General features: G+C 37.6%; 1 protein-coding gene across 1 annotated transcript; it reads left to right on the forward strand.

Annotated features, from left to right (window-relative positions):
- Positions 1-11,307: 11,307 nt before the first annotated feature.
- On the forward strand, positions 11,308-14,519 carry LOC143628912 (uncharacterized). The gene is made up of 4 exons (XM_077098355.1): positions 11,308-11,509; positions 11,596-12,263; positions 13,637-13,834; positions 14,088-14,519. Exons 1-4 carry the CDS (start codon positions 11,308-11,310, stop codon positions 14,517-14,519), a joined length of 1,500 nt encoding a protein of 499 aa, XP_076954470.1.
- The last annotated feature ends 290 nt before the right edge of the window (positions 14,520-14,809 follow it).

Raw genomic sequence — 14,809 nt, forward strand, 5'->3', positions numbered from 1 at the left:
TACAACTGTTATAAAATGAATAGATACAGGGGTTTATATAGGAGATGATGTCTCATTCGCTATAAAGGAATAGCGAATGAGCCACATTCGCCACGCCATTCGCTAGACATCCCTTAGCGAATAGCCTTATACGTTATCAACTCATTCGTTAGCATCCCCTAACGATTGAGGAATCAAAACAGTGTCCATTCGCTATAAAATCCATAGCAAATGACACTTTACATGAGTTGCAAAACTAGCCCCTATACATTATATTTATTACAAAACTTGATAAATAAATAAATAAACAAAGAACGAGATAACTAATGATGTATCAACAAACTCCCCCTCTAAAAGTGGTTGTTGAACTGATGTAGACAACAATAAGGATCTCTAGATATTACAGCTTGTATCTCAAAGTGCGGAATCCATTGAGAGTGAACAACACAAGTAAACATTAAGCATATTCTTCATTGATAACTTGAAAGTTTTACAAGATATGACACTTTTAACTTTCTCTCTCTAGTCTCTCTCTCTAACAATCACGCAAAAGTATCTGGATTCACCATAAGTCTCCTATTTATAGGAAACATGTAAGAAAATCAAGGGCGTATGTGATATACGGCGCATATGTTATGCGCCGCATAACATATGCGGACCTTGTGACTTATACGCTATCCTAGCATACACAAATATACATTTGACAATTAAAATCCTATACAATCATATCTAAGACCCTAGCAATAGACATTATCCTCTAACAAACTCCCCCTTGGATGTGGCTAGGTCTTCTATCTTCAGCCTTCAATCCTTCTTCCCAAAAACCTTTTCTTGGTACTCCCTCCTCATATCCTTCCATGAACATTTATTTGAGGACTTTTGATTTGTTGGAATAGACACTCCAATAACCTTGTATTGGTATTTCTTCAATGAAGTAATCCTTGTACACGTGAGAAACATATACGCTACCCAAACATATGCGTGAACACGATGCATGTTAGTAATTTGACAATTTGGAGGATCAAATGTTGATGAATTGGATGAAAACTTGAAGGATTTGACACGGATATGTAAGGAATGAATTGTGAGAGTTTGAAGAACTTTTGACAGTTGAAATTGTAGACAGAGATAAAAATCTTGAAAAACTTGTGATGTTCAAGCTAGTAATGAGCCATAATGATCTGTTACTGAAAGAGGCTGTTGAACTGATGTAGACAACAATAAGGATCTTTATATATTACAGCTTGTATCTCAAAGTGCGGAATCCATTGAGAGTGAACAACACAAGTAAACATTAAGCATATTCTTCATTGATAACTTGAAAGTTTTACAAGATATGACACTTTTAACTTTCTCTCTCTAGTCTCTCTCTCTAACAATCACGCAAAAGTATCTGGATTCACCATAAGTCTCCTATTTATAGGAAACATGTAAGAAAATCAAGGGCGTATGTGATATACGGCGCATATGTTATGCGCCGCATAACATATGCGGACCTTGTGACTTATACGCTATCCTAGCATACACAAATATACATTTGACAATTAAAATCCTATACAATCATATCTAAGACCCTAGCAATAGACATTATGCTCTAACAAACTCCCCCTTGGATGTGGCTAGGTCTTCTATCTTCAGCCTTCAATCCTTCTTCCCAAAAACCTTTTCTTGGTAGTCCCTCCTCATATCCTTCCATGAACATTTATTTGAGGACTTTTGATTTGTGGGAATAGACACTCCAATACCCTTGTATTGGTATTTCTTCAATGAAGTAATCCTTGTACACGTGAGAAACATATACGGTACCCAAACATATGCGTGAACACGATGCATGTTAGTAATTTGACAATTTGGAGGATCAAATGTTGATGAATTGGATGAAAACTTGAAGGATTTGACACGGATATGTAAGGAATGAATTGTGAGAGTTTGAAGAACTTTTGACAGTTGAAATTGTAGACAGAGATAAAAATCTTGAAAAACTTGTGATGTTCAAGCTAGTAATGAGCCATAATGCTCTGATACTGAAAGAGGCTGTTGAACTGATGTAGACAACAATAAGGATCTTTATATAATACAGCTTTTATCTCAAAGTGCGGAATCCATTGAGAGTGAACAACACAAGTAAACATTAAGCATATTCTTCAATAATAACTTGAAAGCTTTACAAGATATGACACTTTGTAACTGTCTCTCTCTAGTTTCTCTCTCTCTCTAACAATACGCAAAAGTCTCTGGATTCACGCATAAGTCTCCTATTTATAGGAAACATGTAGAACATCAAGGGATTATATGATATACGGCGCATATGTTATGCGCCGCATAACATATGCGAACCTTGTGACTTATATGCTATCCTAGCATATATAAATATACATTTGACAATTAAATCCCTATACAATCATATCTAAGACCATAGCAATAGACATTATGCTCTAACACCCTCGTCTCGAGCTTTATCGATCTTCACGTTTTGATGTAGTTGGTTTTCCAGTGGGCACAACTATTAATTCCGAAAGCATGACAAACACGAACAACCTGTTGGAATTGCATAGCCAGCTCATTATCTTTATTGTGCGCCTATCTAATCTGATTGTTATTGTCAGACTCAGATATGTTGACCTACCACATCGGATCTAAAATCCAAATAATCTCAATCTTATCTCATGTTCCCAGTACAATCACGGCTTCACTTGTCTTCTCATCATAAGACCACCTATTGAAGTTCTTATAAAGACTTCAATACCAATTTTCAATACGAATTTTCTCCACCCAGTGCCATGATCGATCTCATCAACATACTTCAGTTTAGGCACCTAGCTTGAAAAATTTGAAACCGTGATGTATCTAGTCGACCAAATGACAATAGAACTAATCTACCAATTGATAATTCCTGTGATTCATGAATGGTCTAAATGCCAACGTACGAGCATCTCAGTGCCGCATGAAGAGAACATCAGTAACATGTTTGAAATATTGAATCCCGTTCTCCCATTTTACAATACAAACTTTTAGCTCGGGCTCGTACATCCACGATACAATATCTCGCTTTACCATCTTCACAAACACAAACTTCTTCATCTGATAAGCTGACAATTTGGCTTTCAATTGCAAATAATCTTCTTTCTGTGCATATCTCAACGTCTCAATCCACTTGTTTAGCTTCTTTCCATTATACTGAAATAAACCATCTGAAATTTGATCTGCTTTCAGTCTCTTACCTTTCTCTTTCTCTTTCTCTTTCTCTTTCCTCAAACATTTCTCGGCCTTCCGATGATGCTCTGTAGTGAAAAACAGAATCCCCTCATCAGTATTATACTATGTATATATATCAGGATATTCCTCGGCTGTAACATCCTCCATTTCCATATCATTGTAACAAGTATTCCCATATGGAATACTTGGATCAACCTGCACATCATCAGCATCCTCAACTTCCACATCCTCCTGATTCTCTAGTTCTTCCACGTCCTCTTTATTCAGATTCAACAATATAACGATTTATTCTTTTGTTAGACTGTGATCAACAAACTCGCTCTCTTCAATCTCATCCGCATTCACCATGATCATCACAACCCCAATCATATCAACAAATAAAATCATCTTTACTTTAACCATGTTTATAGGTTGGACTTCAGTTGAGTCGTGACACTACAATCTCTTTGTCGCTTGGCTTCCCTTCAACGTGCATTAGACCAGATGTTGAGGCACCTGGTTGCTGATCAAAACCTTCTACTTTAGGATAATCATCGTGATCCCGATCCTTCAGCTTTTTTAACATGTCATCTTTGCATTAAAGTCGCAGCATCACCTCACCTTGTTTCGCTATCTTCTCCACTGAGCAGCCACCAAGGCTCACAGATGGCCATTCTCCATCTTCAAGAACTGTAGTCCATTCATCATCTGAATCTGATCAGCACGCATAAACTCTTGAAACTAACGATCAACATTCATCTGGTTCTCTTAAAGATGTACAAAATTCATCAACTAAAACATTTGATATTGAATTGGTAAATTATAGACGTTTGGATAAACAGGAATCATAAGACCCTATGTCCTGTTAAAAGACATGAACGAAACCATCTGTGTAGGCTTCGGTGTTGTTCCAACAGACACAGTGGGGCTTGCAGTAGCCATAGTCTGTTGTGGAGGAGACATTGAGGATTTAACAGACTATAACGTTAGTCTCGAGATGGAATCAAATCTTGGATGTGATAAAGAAGTTGTCACCAATGTAATCACTTGAGTACTTGGAGTACTAGTAGCAACGAGTGTATGAGGAGTAGGAATAACAGTAACAGGAACAGTACTTGGAACCACATGTTCCAGATCTTGAATAAATTCACCAGAACCCTTTCTGATTCTCTTCTTCTTTGGTTCACTGGTGGCTACGGCCTTTCCTTTCGCTTTTCTTTCCTTGGCTGCCTGAGCACTGCCATCACCACAATCATTACCATCACCACCATTACCCTCACCACCTTTATGTTTAGAATCTGAATTGTTGTGAATCTAGCAATCATTTGATGGTGCTTGATATACCTAACTTGCTAAATGCCCAATCAACCTTTTATACTTTGGCCTCGTCTACTCGGTCTGACCTCTATAAACCAAGAGTCTTCTCATAGTTTCTTCATTCATATTATCTAGTTGTATATGATCAGCTGTAATCTCTTGATTATTTGGCAAGCTTGGCTCTAAATGATCAATAAGCATTTGAAGAAATCTTAGGTACATTCAAATGATAAAACACCATTTCTAAGAAGTTAAACGACTTGTTCAGCACCAAAGAAGACTGTAACATAATCCTACACTGATTAAATCCACCTCTTCGTACGCCTAAGTAATAAACTAATACATGCAATAGATACTTGTATTGCTCGCAGAGATGACCCTTGTTGTATTGAGATGCATTAAGATTCCCATTATACTTAAATCGTCTAAACAACCCTTTGATCAATTCTTTATCAAACTCGTACACGTCATTATCATTATCATTATCATCAAACCGCAATACTTTATGGATAAGCTAAGTAGTGATAGTGATCTTCGTTCCTTGAACTTAAGCAATGATGGGATTTTCTCAAGGCATATTTTGAGCCGTCTCCCAAAACGGTCGAATGATAGTATAGTAAACCGGGAGATTGGTGGATATGGCCTGATAAATTCTCGATCGGCGTAGAAATGTAAACACATCTCTAAACATCGCCCGACCAAAGAAATTCTGTCCCAAAAACGCCACTATGTTGTGTTTGGGTTCGACCACCCAACCAGCAGCAGGCTCATCTTGTAGTTGTTGCTCGGGATCAGCAACTGGTTGCTCCACCTGTTGTTCTAGAATAATCTCAGCCTAATGAATTACTAACTGTTCTTGCTGATCCACTGGAATATCAACCTGCTCTTGATTTGCCATTTCTTTGAAAACCGAGCATGTTAAAACTTTGAAATATACTTAAAATGACCAAAATGCCCTCATTCGTTACAAAACATTATTTATAATGAATGAAAACATCACATTATCTAAAATTAATCAGCGAATGGCCTCATTTGCTATAAAAACATCTATTCGGGTCACATTCGCTACAGAATAAGAATCTTAAGCCTCATTAGCTAGAACGAATAACAAATGAGGTTCATTCATTAACATAAGTATCGAATGGAATCATTTCGTTAGCATATCAATGAATGAATATCAAGACATAGTGTATAAATATGAATATATCATCTAACAAATGAATTCATTGACAAAAAGGTCAAAGTCAAAATTAATAAATATCCAGAAAGTCAAACACGCAATATGAATTATGATTAAACCCAAACATGAACGATTATTATCAAAACTTGTTTGGTTTACATTGATACATGATCGATAATCCCCTAAGTTAGTCTAATTTCATTTTGTAACAAGTTTTAATAGTTAATTAGGTTAAATCATGTCCGGTAGGGTTTTAACATCAAAACCCAATCAAAACAGTCCATAAAATCGATCAAATCATCAAAACCGATGATTGACTACCTTGCTATGACGAACGATGATAACAATAATGAGCTAAACACACAGAATTGATCCAGGAAAATTTTGCCAAGGTTTCGGTAGTATGAGGGAATATCGAGGCTATGGTGAAGAAGATGAATGAAATGCCATTCGCCAACTAGTAGTATTTACAAGTTGTACACTCTTGTCACACAATCCAAAACAACGAATGGACTCATTCATTAAGAAGTTAACGAATGACCATTCACTCGCTATCCATCCGCTAGGCCGTTTAACGAATGGGTCCTCATTCGCTACATATTTTGGAGTATAAATCAGAAGCGTATGTATAAGGAAACGAATGAAGCTTATTGTGATACCTGGTCTTTCTAAGCCTAATTAAGCACTAATGTAATCCTAGTTTACCATGTAATGCAATATTATGAATAATAATAACACCAATAATTTAGTCCAAGGATTCCAAAAATATGTGTATTATAATTTATTATGATCAAAAAGTTCCTTTTTGACGTAACGCGAATACTGTGCAAAAGAGACACGGGCAGCAACCCGGGTTAGGCTAATAATCCAAATAAATTCCCAAGGGTCGGGAATGACTTGAAATAATATAAGTAAAGAGGAAATATTAATGTTAGAACATAAACATAATTCCAGAATGTTCGGTTCTCAAAGACGGAACAGTAAGTGAGCAAAAGCCGGTACCAAACACCGTAAGGACCCGAAACAACCAACTCCAAAAATTTACATCTTTATATGGTTTCGAAGCTAATTTTATGAGGAATTCAAATATGTAATCGGTTTTGTATAAAAATAAGCCTAACTAGTTAAAAGTCATTAAATATGACAAAGTAAGGTTATTATACAACTTTTATAACTTATTTAATATATATATATATATATATATATATATATATATATATATATATATATATATATATATATATATATAATACCAACCCCTCCCCTCTAGCCGTCCACACCACCACCACCTAGGCCTAGCTTTAAGATGTTGGATATCTTGGGAGTTTTCCAAGTAGCCTACACACATGAGATTATGCCACATATGAGATAACTTCCTCTATTTAACATACTATCACTTCCCCATACCACTTCACTCCCCAACACAAACCACCACCCACCCTTCCTCCTCCCTCTCCCTCTCTCGGCCGCACACACACACACACACTCCTTTCTTTCCCTCTTACACTACACCATCTCCATCACATCCAAAAACCCTAAGTTTAAACCCAAGAAGATGGATTAGGAGCAAAGTAGGAAGGATGGAAGCATAAACAACCACTTAGAGCCACCAAGAATCACTCTCTTTCATCTCTCTTCTAAACCATAAGGTAAAATCCGAATCCTAACCTTGTTCTTCAAGATTTGGATGCAAAACGTTGTTCTTGCATCTTGAAAGGGGTTCACACAAGCTACTAAACCATAAACCTAAGTGAAAATGGAATATTGAAACCCTAAGGTATGTTTGTGCATGAAACCATGGGTGTTTGTGTGTGTATGTGGAACCCGAAACCTACATGCACATGCAAACACACATGCATACCAATCCATTTTCATCTTGGTAAAGCTCGGTTTAGTGATTTAATGGCATAAAGGACTTGCAAATGGAACTAAAAATAGAATAGGGTTAGGATATAGAGAGAGAGCCGTGAGATAGAGAGAGAGAGAGAGAGAGAGTATGTATGTATGTATGTTTATGAATGTGAATATGTATTTCATGCGTGTATGTATCATGATTAAATTTTGACTAGTTTGCATGCATAAAGTATTATAACAAGAACATGAATCTAAAGATAAACTAAATACTACATGACTAATAAAAAAGTCACTTAGGTTCATATTAAAACACTTAATACATTCATGTTATGTTTGTCATACAACATTTTAACTTACTAGCATGCATTATACATGTAATGAATAATAAGGATTTTTAAAAAACAAAAAAAATATAATAAATATAAGAAGGATGAAATCTGAAATTTTAAGGATATTAAAGGTTTTAAATCATTGGAAAATGATATTTTAAATATAGGGTTAAATGCATAACAAAAGGAATGTTAAGGAAAAAGTTAATGCATGTTAATGAAAATACAAATATAAATAAAAATTATAAATCTGAATATTTGTAAATATTTATATATTATAAAAATGAGATTGAGTATAAAATATGATTCACATGCTTTATTTGGTTAAAAACGAGTATCGGTTGCTTAACTAGTCGAAAAATCGGCTTTTTAACGCAAACCGACAAGGATTTTAGGAGCTGAAGTAAAACAGCCCCAAAAACCCAAAATCTTATGTATATTACACAATATTTCAAGTATAATAAGGCCAAGATGGTAAGGCTTGGCAATAAGCGATTCGAGTCGCGAAGGACGACGCGAAAAATGCTAAAAACGCTCATTTTGTTAAAAATTGAACAAAACCGACAAGAATACATTTTTACAAACTAACTTGTAATATATATATGCTATCACCATAAAAACTATATTTTTATAAAGATTTTTTTTAATATAATAAAAGCATTGACCGAATTGACGTTTAGCGAGAAACTGACAAAATCGGTAAAATGTCTTATAAAACCTAAGAAATTGTAAGTATTGAGAGGACTTAAATAAACAAGAAAAATAAAAAGGTTATTCCATTATATTCAAACTTAAAATATTATGTTAATATCTAATAAACAATTTTGAGGAAACTTTGCTTAAATATCTTATTAATGCTAAGTATATTTAAATATATATAATAAAGAGACATATGTATATATATACCTTCATACACATAAATTGTTCGCATATATATGTGAACATTTATAAATACTTTTGATGTGTGCTTTAGTGAGAATAAATAAACTAAAAATTCTAAATAAATAAAACTTGGTAGAACTAAAAGAGCTAGTGTGAACACTTAAGTTGGAAGAACAACTTAAGAACTTTATGGGATATAAATTATTAAAAACGTGTACTAAATGAATAGGACACGAGAAGGGAACAAAACTGACAAATAACCGTCGAGGTGAGTTTCTCATAAATCCCCACTGTTTTGACACATTAAAATGATTTATAAATGTTTTAGGGGAAAACACGTTTCGGGTCAAAACGCATTTTATCTTGACAACTGTGGTATTGAATGACTTTAAATTTGACCAAATTGGTCGGGCTGTCATGGGTAAAAATCTGGAACAATTCCACAGCCTTATAATCATTAACTGTTAAACAGGCATAGAAATATTGAATATCTATCGGGGTGACGCCCTATCATCACCGGTTGCGCCGGTGGGGTAAGTGATAAATAATTCAATTATTGTACGCTTTGATTATAGATTTAAGGGAGTCATACATTTGTTATATTCCTAGCTAGTCTATAACTATCACACTTGTTAAATAAAATGTTAAATTTTATGCACTTTCGCTTCTATAGCGAAAGGGGGGGCAAATGGTCTCTCGTGGTAAAGCGAGGACCAGTGTGAAAGACTTGAATAATTTTCGTGTGTAAGAAAATGATAGTGGACCTTGGCCAATTAAAGGCAAGGCAATAAATTAAGAATGATGGTCATGTGTGGACCAAGTGGCATAAGCCGATAAATAATAATTGGTAAGGTTTTATTAAATTGAGAATTCACCAACCATTGTGTTGACGTATATTTTAAACGTGTTTTCAGGTAAAGGAAACCAGGGAACTTCATGAAGGAGGCTTGGGGAAAAATAGGGAGGTTTCTACATCCCACCAGTTGGACATAAAATGTTAAATATTATGTACTCTTGATAACTTAAACTTTGGTTTAAATTAATAAATGTCCAACTTGTATATTTATGGATATGTGTGTGTTTAAATATCGTGTGGCTAATCGGCGTCCGCCACCGCCTGAAACGTCTTAATTAAGACTTCCGCTGCTAAACTAAGCTAAATTAAGCTAAGTCAAGTTTTCGGGATGTGACAGAAGTTGGTATAAGAGCCAACAGTTATAGTGAATTAGGAATTTTCGGTAGGAAAATTTCTAAACTATAACTAAAACATTTAAACACAAAAATATTTTCCCCGCTTCACGAAGCCAAGAAAATTAAATAATAAATTATAATTATATGTTGCATGATTACTTAGTATATATTCCTTATCTTATGTCACAGATGCCTCATTTCGTTATTGACCTCACTGACACAGACAGCGAGGGAAGGGACACACCCTCCCCGCCGTCGGGACCCTTGACACCTTTAGAGCAGCAGCTAGCAGATGCAAAATCTACCTTACACAGCTTCATCAAGCCACCCCTGCCCGGAGATTTCTCCACATTTGCTCACGTGAGCATTCTGGATGCGGGATCACGTAATGGATGGATTGATGATGATGACGAGCCTTCCCCTCCAGAGACCGGTAGGATATCGGTCCCTTTACCTCCGTCTTGCCAGTTTAAGAGGGCCATTTCTGGAACAGGCACCTCTTACTGGGAGTTCGACACACCAGATACTTGGATCATTGCCTCGGAAGAAGCCATGGCGGCTATGATTGCCGTGGAAACCGCTAGGGCAGCGGTTGAAGCCTCTACACTTACTAGTGCTCCACTACCTATGACCCTACCACCTGTACTGGCTTTACCTACACCCACTCCGACCATTACTACTCCCACACCACCACCGACCGTGACCTTTTCTCCCGCTCGAGTGACACCTAAGCCGTTAAAGGTGTACACTAGGAGAGGGAACGGACCACAGAAGGCGGTTGTGACTCTTTACGTATTGGTGGGACCTCTTCAAGGGTGAAGAGGATGCAGTGGTTGGATCAGTGCTCTACATGCGACCAGCAGATAGGCCCCATCCAGGCTAAGGTTGCCGCTCTGGACTCTGCCATTGACCATCTTGGTGGTCGTGTGTCCCATTTAGAGACGACTGAGACTTTTACTATTCATACGATCTCCGGGACACTACAGAGGTTAGATCGGGTGGAGGCTTACATGGACCACTTTCGGCGTGTGTTGGGATTACCACCCTCACCGCCGGGCCCGCAGTGAGTCCTGAGGTTATGGAAGTTAGAAGGCCTTAGGGATGATGATGCTGATGACATGATGATGAAGTGAAGGTTGTTTAGTTGTTTTTGTGTTATATTTCCATGTATGTTCATAGGCACTTTTGGTCTATTTTGTATTGTAATTTAAATTTTTCTAGACTATTGGGATTCGGAGTCTACCGTTCCCACATTTTGGTGACTATGTTATGAATATTCTTTATATGACTGTGTTATATGTGTAGTTAATTTATTACTAAATTATTGACTGTAAAACTCAATGCCAAATCTAATATTGCTCTATTATGTTTAAAAAGAAAATGCCACCAAGGACCAGGCAAAGCGCAGCTCGAGGAACAGGTTTACCCACCTCACCAGAGGAACTAGCCCAGTTAATTGCCCAACATGTTAACGCAGCTATGGAACAGCAGAACGTTAACGGAGGGCAAGACATAGGAAACGGAACCGGGAATGGTACCCCGCATGGAACCGGTACCAGAACTGTTACGGGTAACCCCTCAGGTAGAAAAAGTATTGAAATAATTTGTAATTGATTCACACTGTGATTCGTTCAATAATCAGTAATGGTTATGAAAACTATGCAATAGGGAGTCAGGTGCTCGGATGTACCTACAAAACATTTCAGGGGTGCAACCCCAAACCTTTTTCAGGAGCTGAAGGGCCATTAGAGATAGTAAGGTGGATCGAAAAGATGGAATCTGTGATGAAGATCAATAACTGTTCACCAGCGGAAAGAGTTAAGTACGGTGTTTGTTCGTTCCAAGACGAAGCACTTGAATGGTGGAACTCGTTAATCCAGAACATGGGAGAAGAAGTAGCTTATAACTTGTCTTGGGAGCAATTAAAGGAACTGTTACTACAAGAGTATTTCCCTAGAAATGAACTCCAGAAGATTGAGTATGATTTCTGGAATTTGACCATGGAGGGAGCTGACATGTACACGTCACGGTTTAATGCGCTCGCGAGATTGGTGCCCCGCTTGGTTACTCCGGAATACGTTTGGATTGAAAGATACATATGGGGATTGGCGCTTGAGATTAGAGGAATGTTAACCTCCTCTAAACCTGATATGATTCAGTCTGCTCGCGCTTTGGCAAAAACCCTCACAGACAACGCTGTACGTAAGGGTATTTTGGTCAAAAAGGGTGACGGGAAGAAACCGACCAAATATGGAGCTGAACCGGAGAAAAAGATTATCAATACCGGAGAAAACAAAAGGAAGTGGTTTGGTAAACCAAAAGGTCAATTCAAGAAGGTAAGAAATCAAGGATCAGGTCGCTTGTTTACTGCAATCTCCAGAAACTCTAACCATGTCCCTCAACACTTGTGGCGGAAATCATACTGGCATGTGCAGGAAGTGCCTTCAGTGTAATCGATTTGGACATCTAGTCTGAGATTGTCGAGACTACCCCGCAGGACAAGGTGTGAGGAAATGCTTCGAAAGTGGGATCGAAGGGCATTACCGGAACGAATGTCCAAGACATAAAGGGCAGGTGACCAAAGGAAAGGCATTTGAGATGAACGCAAGAAAGGCTCGTAAGGACACATCAGTGGTAACCGGTACGTTTCTAGTTAATGACCACTATGCATATGTTCTTTTTGATATGGGTGCTGATTTGAGTTTTGTCTCTAAACAATTTGAATCATTACTTAACATTATGCCTAGTAAACTAGAAAACAAATACTCTATAGAATTAGCCAATGGAAAACTTATCGAAACTGGTGAAATTATTCGCAATTGTTCTATTCAACTGAAGAATCAAAAATTTAAAATTGACCTTTTACCTAGTTGAATTGGGTAGCTTTGACATTGTGGTGGGAATGGACTGGTTGTCGAAAAACCAAGCAGAAATTGTTTGTTTTGGGAAACTAGTCCGCATACCCCTACCCAATGGGGAGATCCTATTAATCCATGGTGATCAAAGCAACTCAGATGTGAAACTTGTCAATGTAATGAAAGCCCGAAAGATGTTGAGAAAAGGGTACCCCGCATTATTAGTTAACGTAGTTAACACCAAAGCTGAGGAACGAAAACTGGAAGATATTCCCATAGTTCGAGATTTTCCAGAAGACTTGCCAGGTCTGCCCCCAGAAAGACAAGTCGAGTTCAGGATAGACCTTATTCAGGATGCAGCGCCGGTAGCTAAATCTCCGTATAGATTAGCGCCTTCAGAAATGCAAGAACTATCCACCCAACTTCAAGAACTACTGGATAAAGGCTTTATTAGACCTAACTTCTCACCTTGGGGAGCCCCAGTTTTGTTCGTCAAAAAGAAAGACGGGTCATTCCGAATGTGTATTGATTATCGAGAGCTGAACAAACTAACCATTAAGAACCGGTACCCACTGCCGAGGATTGATGATCTGTTTGATCAGTTGCAAGGTTCCAGCTACTATTCAAAAATTGACTTACGCTCCGGATATCATCAACTTAGAGTAGCAGAGGAAGATGTCATTAAAACTGCATTCCGAACTCGTTACGGCCACTACGAATTTCTAGTTATGCCTTTCGGATTAACTAATGCCCCTGCTATGTTCATGGACTTGATGAATAGAGTCTGCAAGCCATATTTGGATAAATTCGTGATAGTATTTATCGACAACATACTTATCTATTCTCGAAAAAAGGAAGATCATGAGCAACACCTAAGATTAATTCTCGAGTTGCTTAAGAAAGAAGAGTTGTATGCGAAATTTTCGAAATGCAAATTCTGGATCCGAGAGGTTCACTTCCTCGGACACGTGGTCAATGAGAAAGGAATACATGTGGATCCTTCAAAGATGGAAGCCATTAAGAATTGGGAAACACCAAAGTCTCCAACTGAGGTACGTCAATTCTTAGGTCTCGCTGGGTATTATAGGAGATTCATCGAGAACTTCTCATCAATAGCGCAACCATTGACGCTATTAACCCAGAAAGACAAAAAGTATCAATGGACGGAAAAGCAAGAGGAAGCATTTCAGTTGCTTAAACAAAAGTTGTGTAGTGCACCTATCCTATCACTCCCAGAGGGAACAGATGGATTTGTCATTTTTCTGTGACGCTTCACGGTTAGGTCTTGGATGTGTACTCATGCAGAAAGATAAGGTGATAGCCAACGCTTCACGACAAATTAAGATACATGAGAAGAATTACACAACTCATGACTTAGAACTTGGAGCGGTTGTCTTCGCGTTAAAAATCTGGTGGCATTACCTTTATGGCACTAAATGCATAATCTATACCGATCACAAAAGTCTTCAGCATATCTTCGACCATAAAGATCTTAATATGAGACAACGTCGATGGATTGAACTACTTAATGATTATGAGTGTGACATTCGCTACCACCCAGGAAAGGAAAATGTTGTAGCAGACGCGTTAAGTAGAAAGGAAAGAGAAAGACCATTACGCGTTCGAGCGCTAGGTCTAACCATACAGACGAGTATTACCGATAAGATACGAGGCGCACAGCGCGAGGCTCTAAAACCTCGATTCATAAAAGCAGAAAGGTTGAGGGGTTTAGAATGAGAATTTTTCACGAAATCTGAAGGTACGCTTTATCTCATCGATCGAGTTTGGGTACCTAGATATGGGAACTTGAGAAAATTGGTTCTGGATGAAGCCCACAAACACCCAACAAGCTAAAATTCCTCAATGGAAATGGGACAATATCACATTGGATTTTGTAACCAAATTGCCACAAACACCCAACAAGCACGATGCTATCTGGGTAATCGTGGATTGATTGACCAAATCCGCCTATTTCATCCCTATTCAAGAAAAGGATAATTTGGAGAAATTAACCAGAGTTTATCTCA

Source organism: Bidens hawaiensis, unplaced genomic scaffold (assembly GCF_021521415.1).
Source record: "Bidens hawaiensis isolate Kalapana, Puna unplaced genomic scaffold, B.hawaiensis_p1.1 tig00005084_1, whole genome shotgun sequence".
Classification (NCBI taxonomy): domain Eukaryota; kingdom Viridiplantae; phylum Streptophyta; class Magnoliopsida; order Asterales; family Asteraceae; genus Bidens; species Bidens hawaiensis.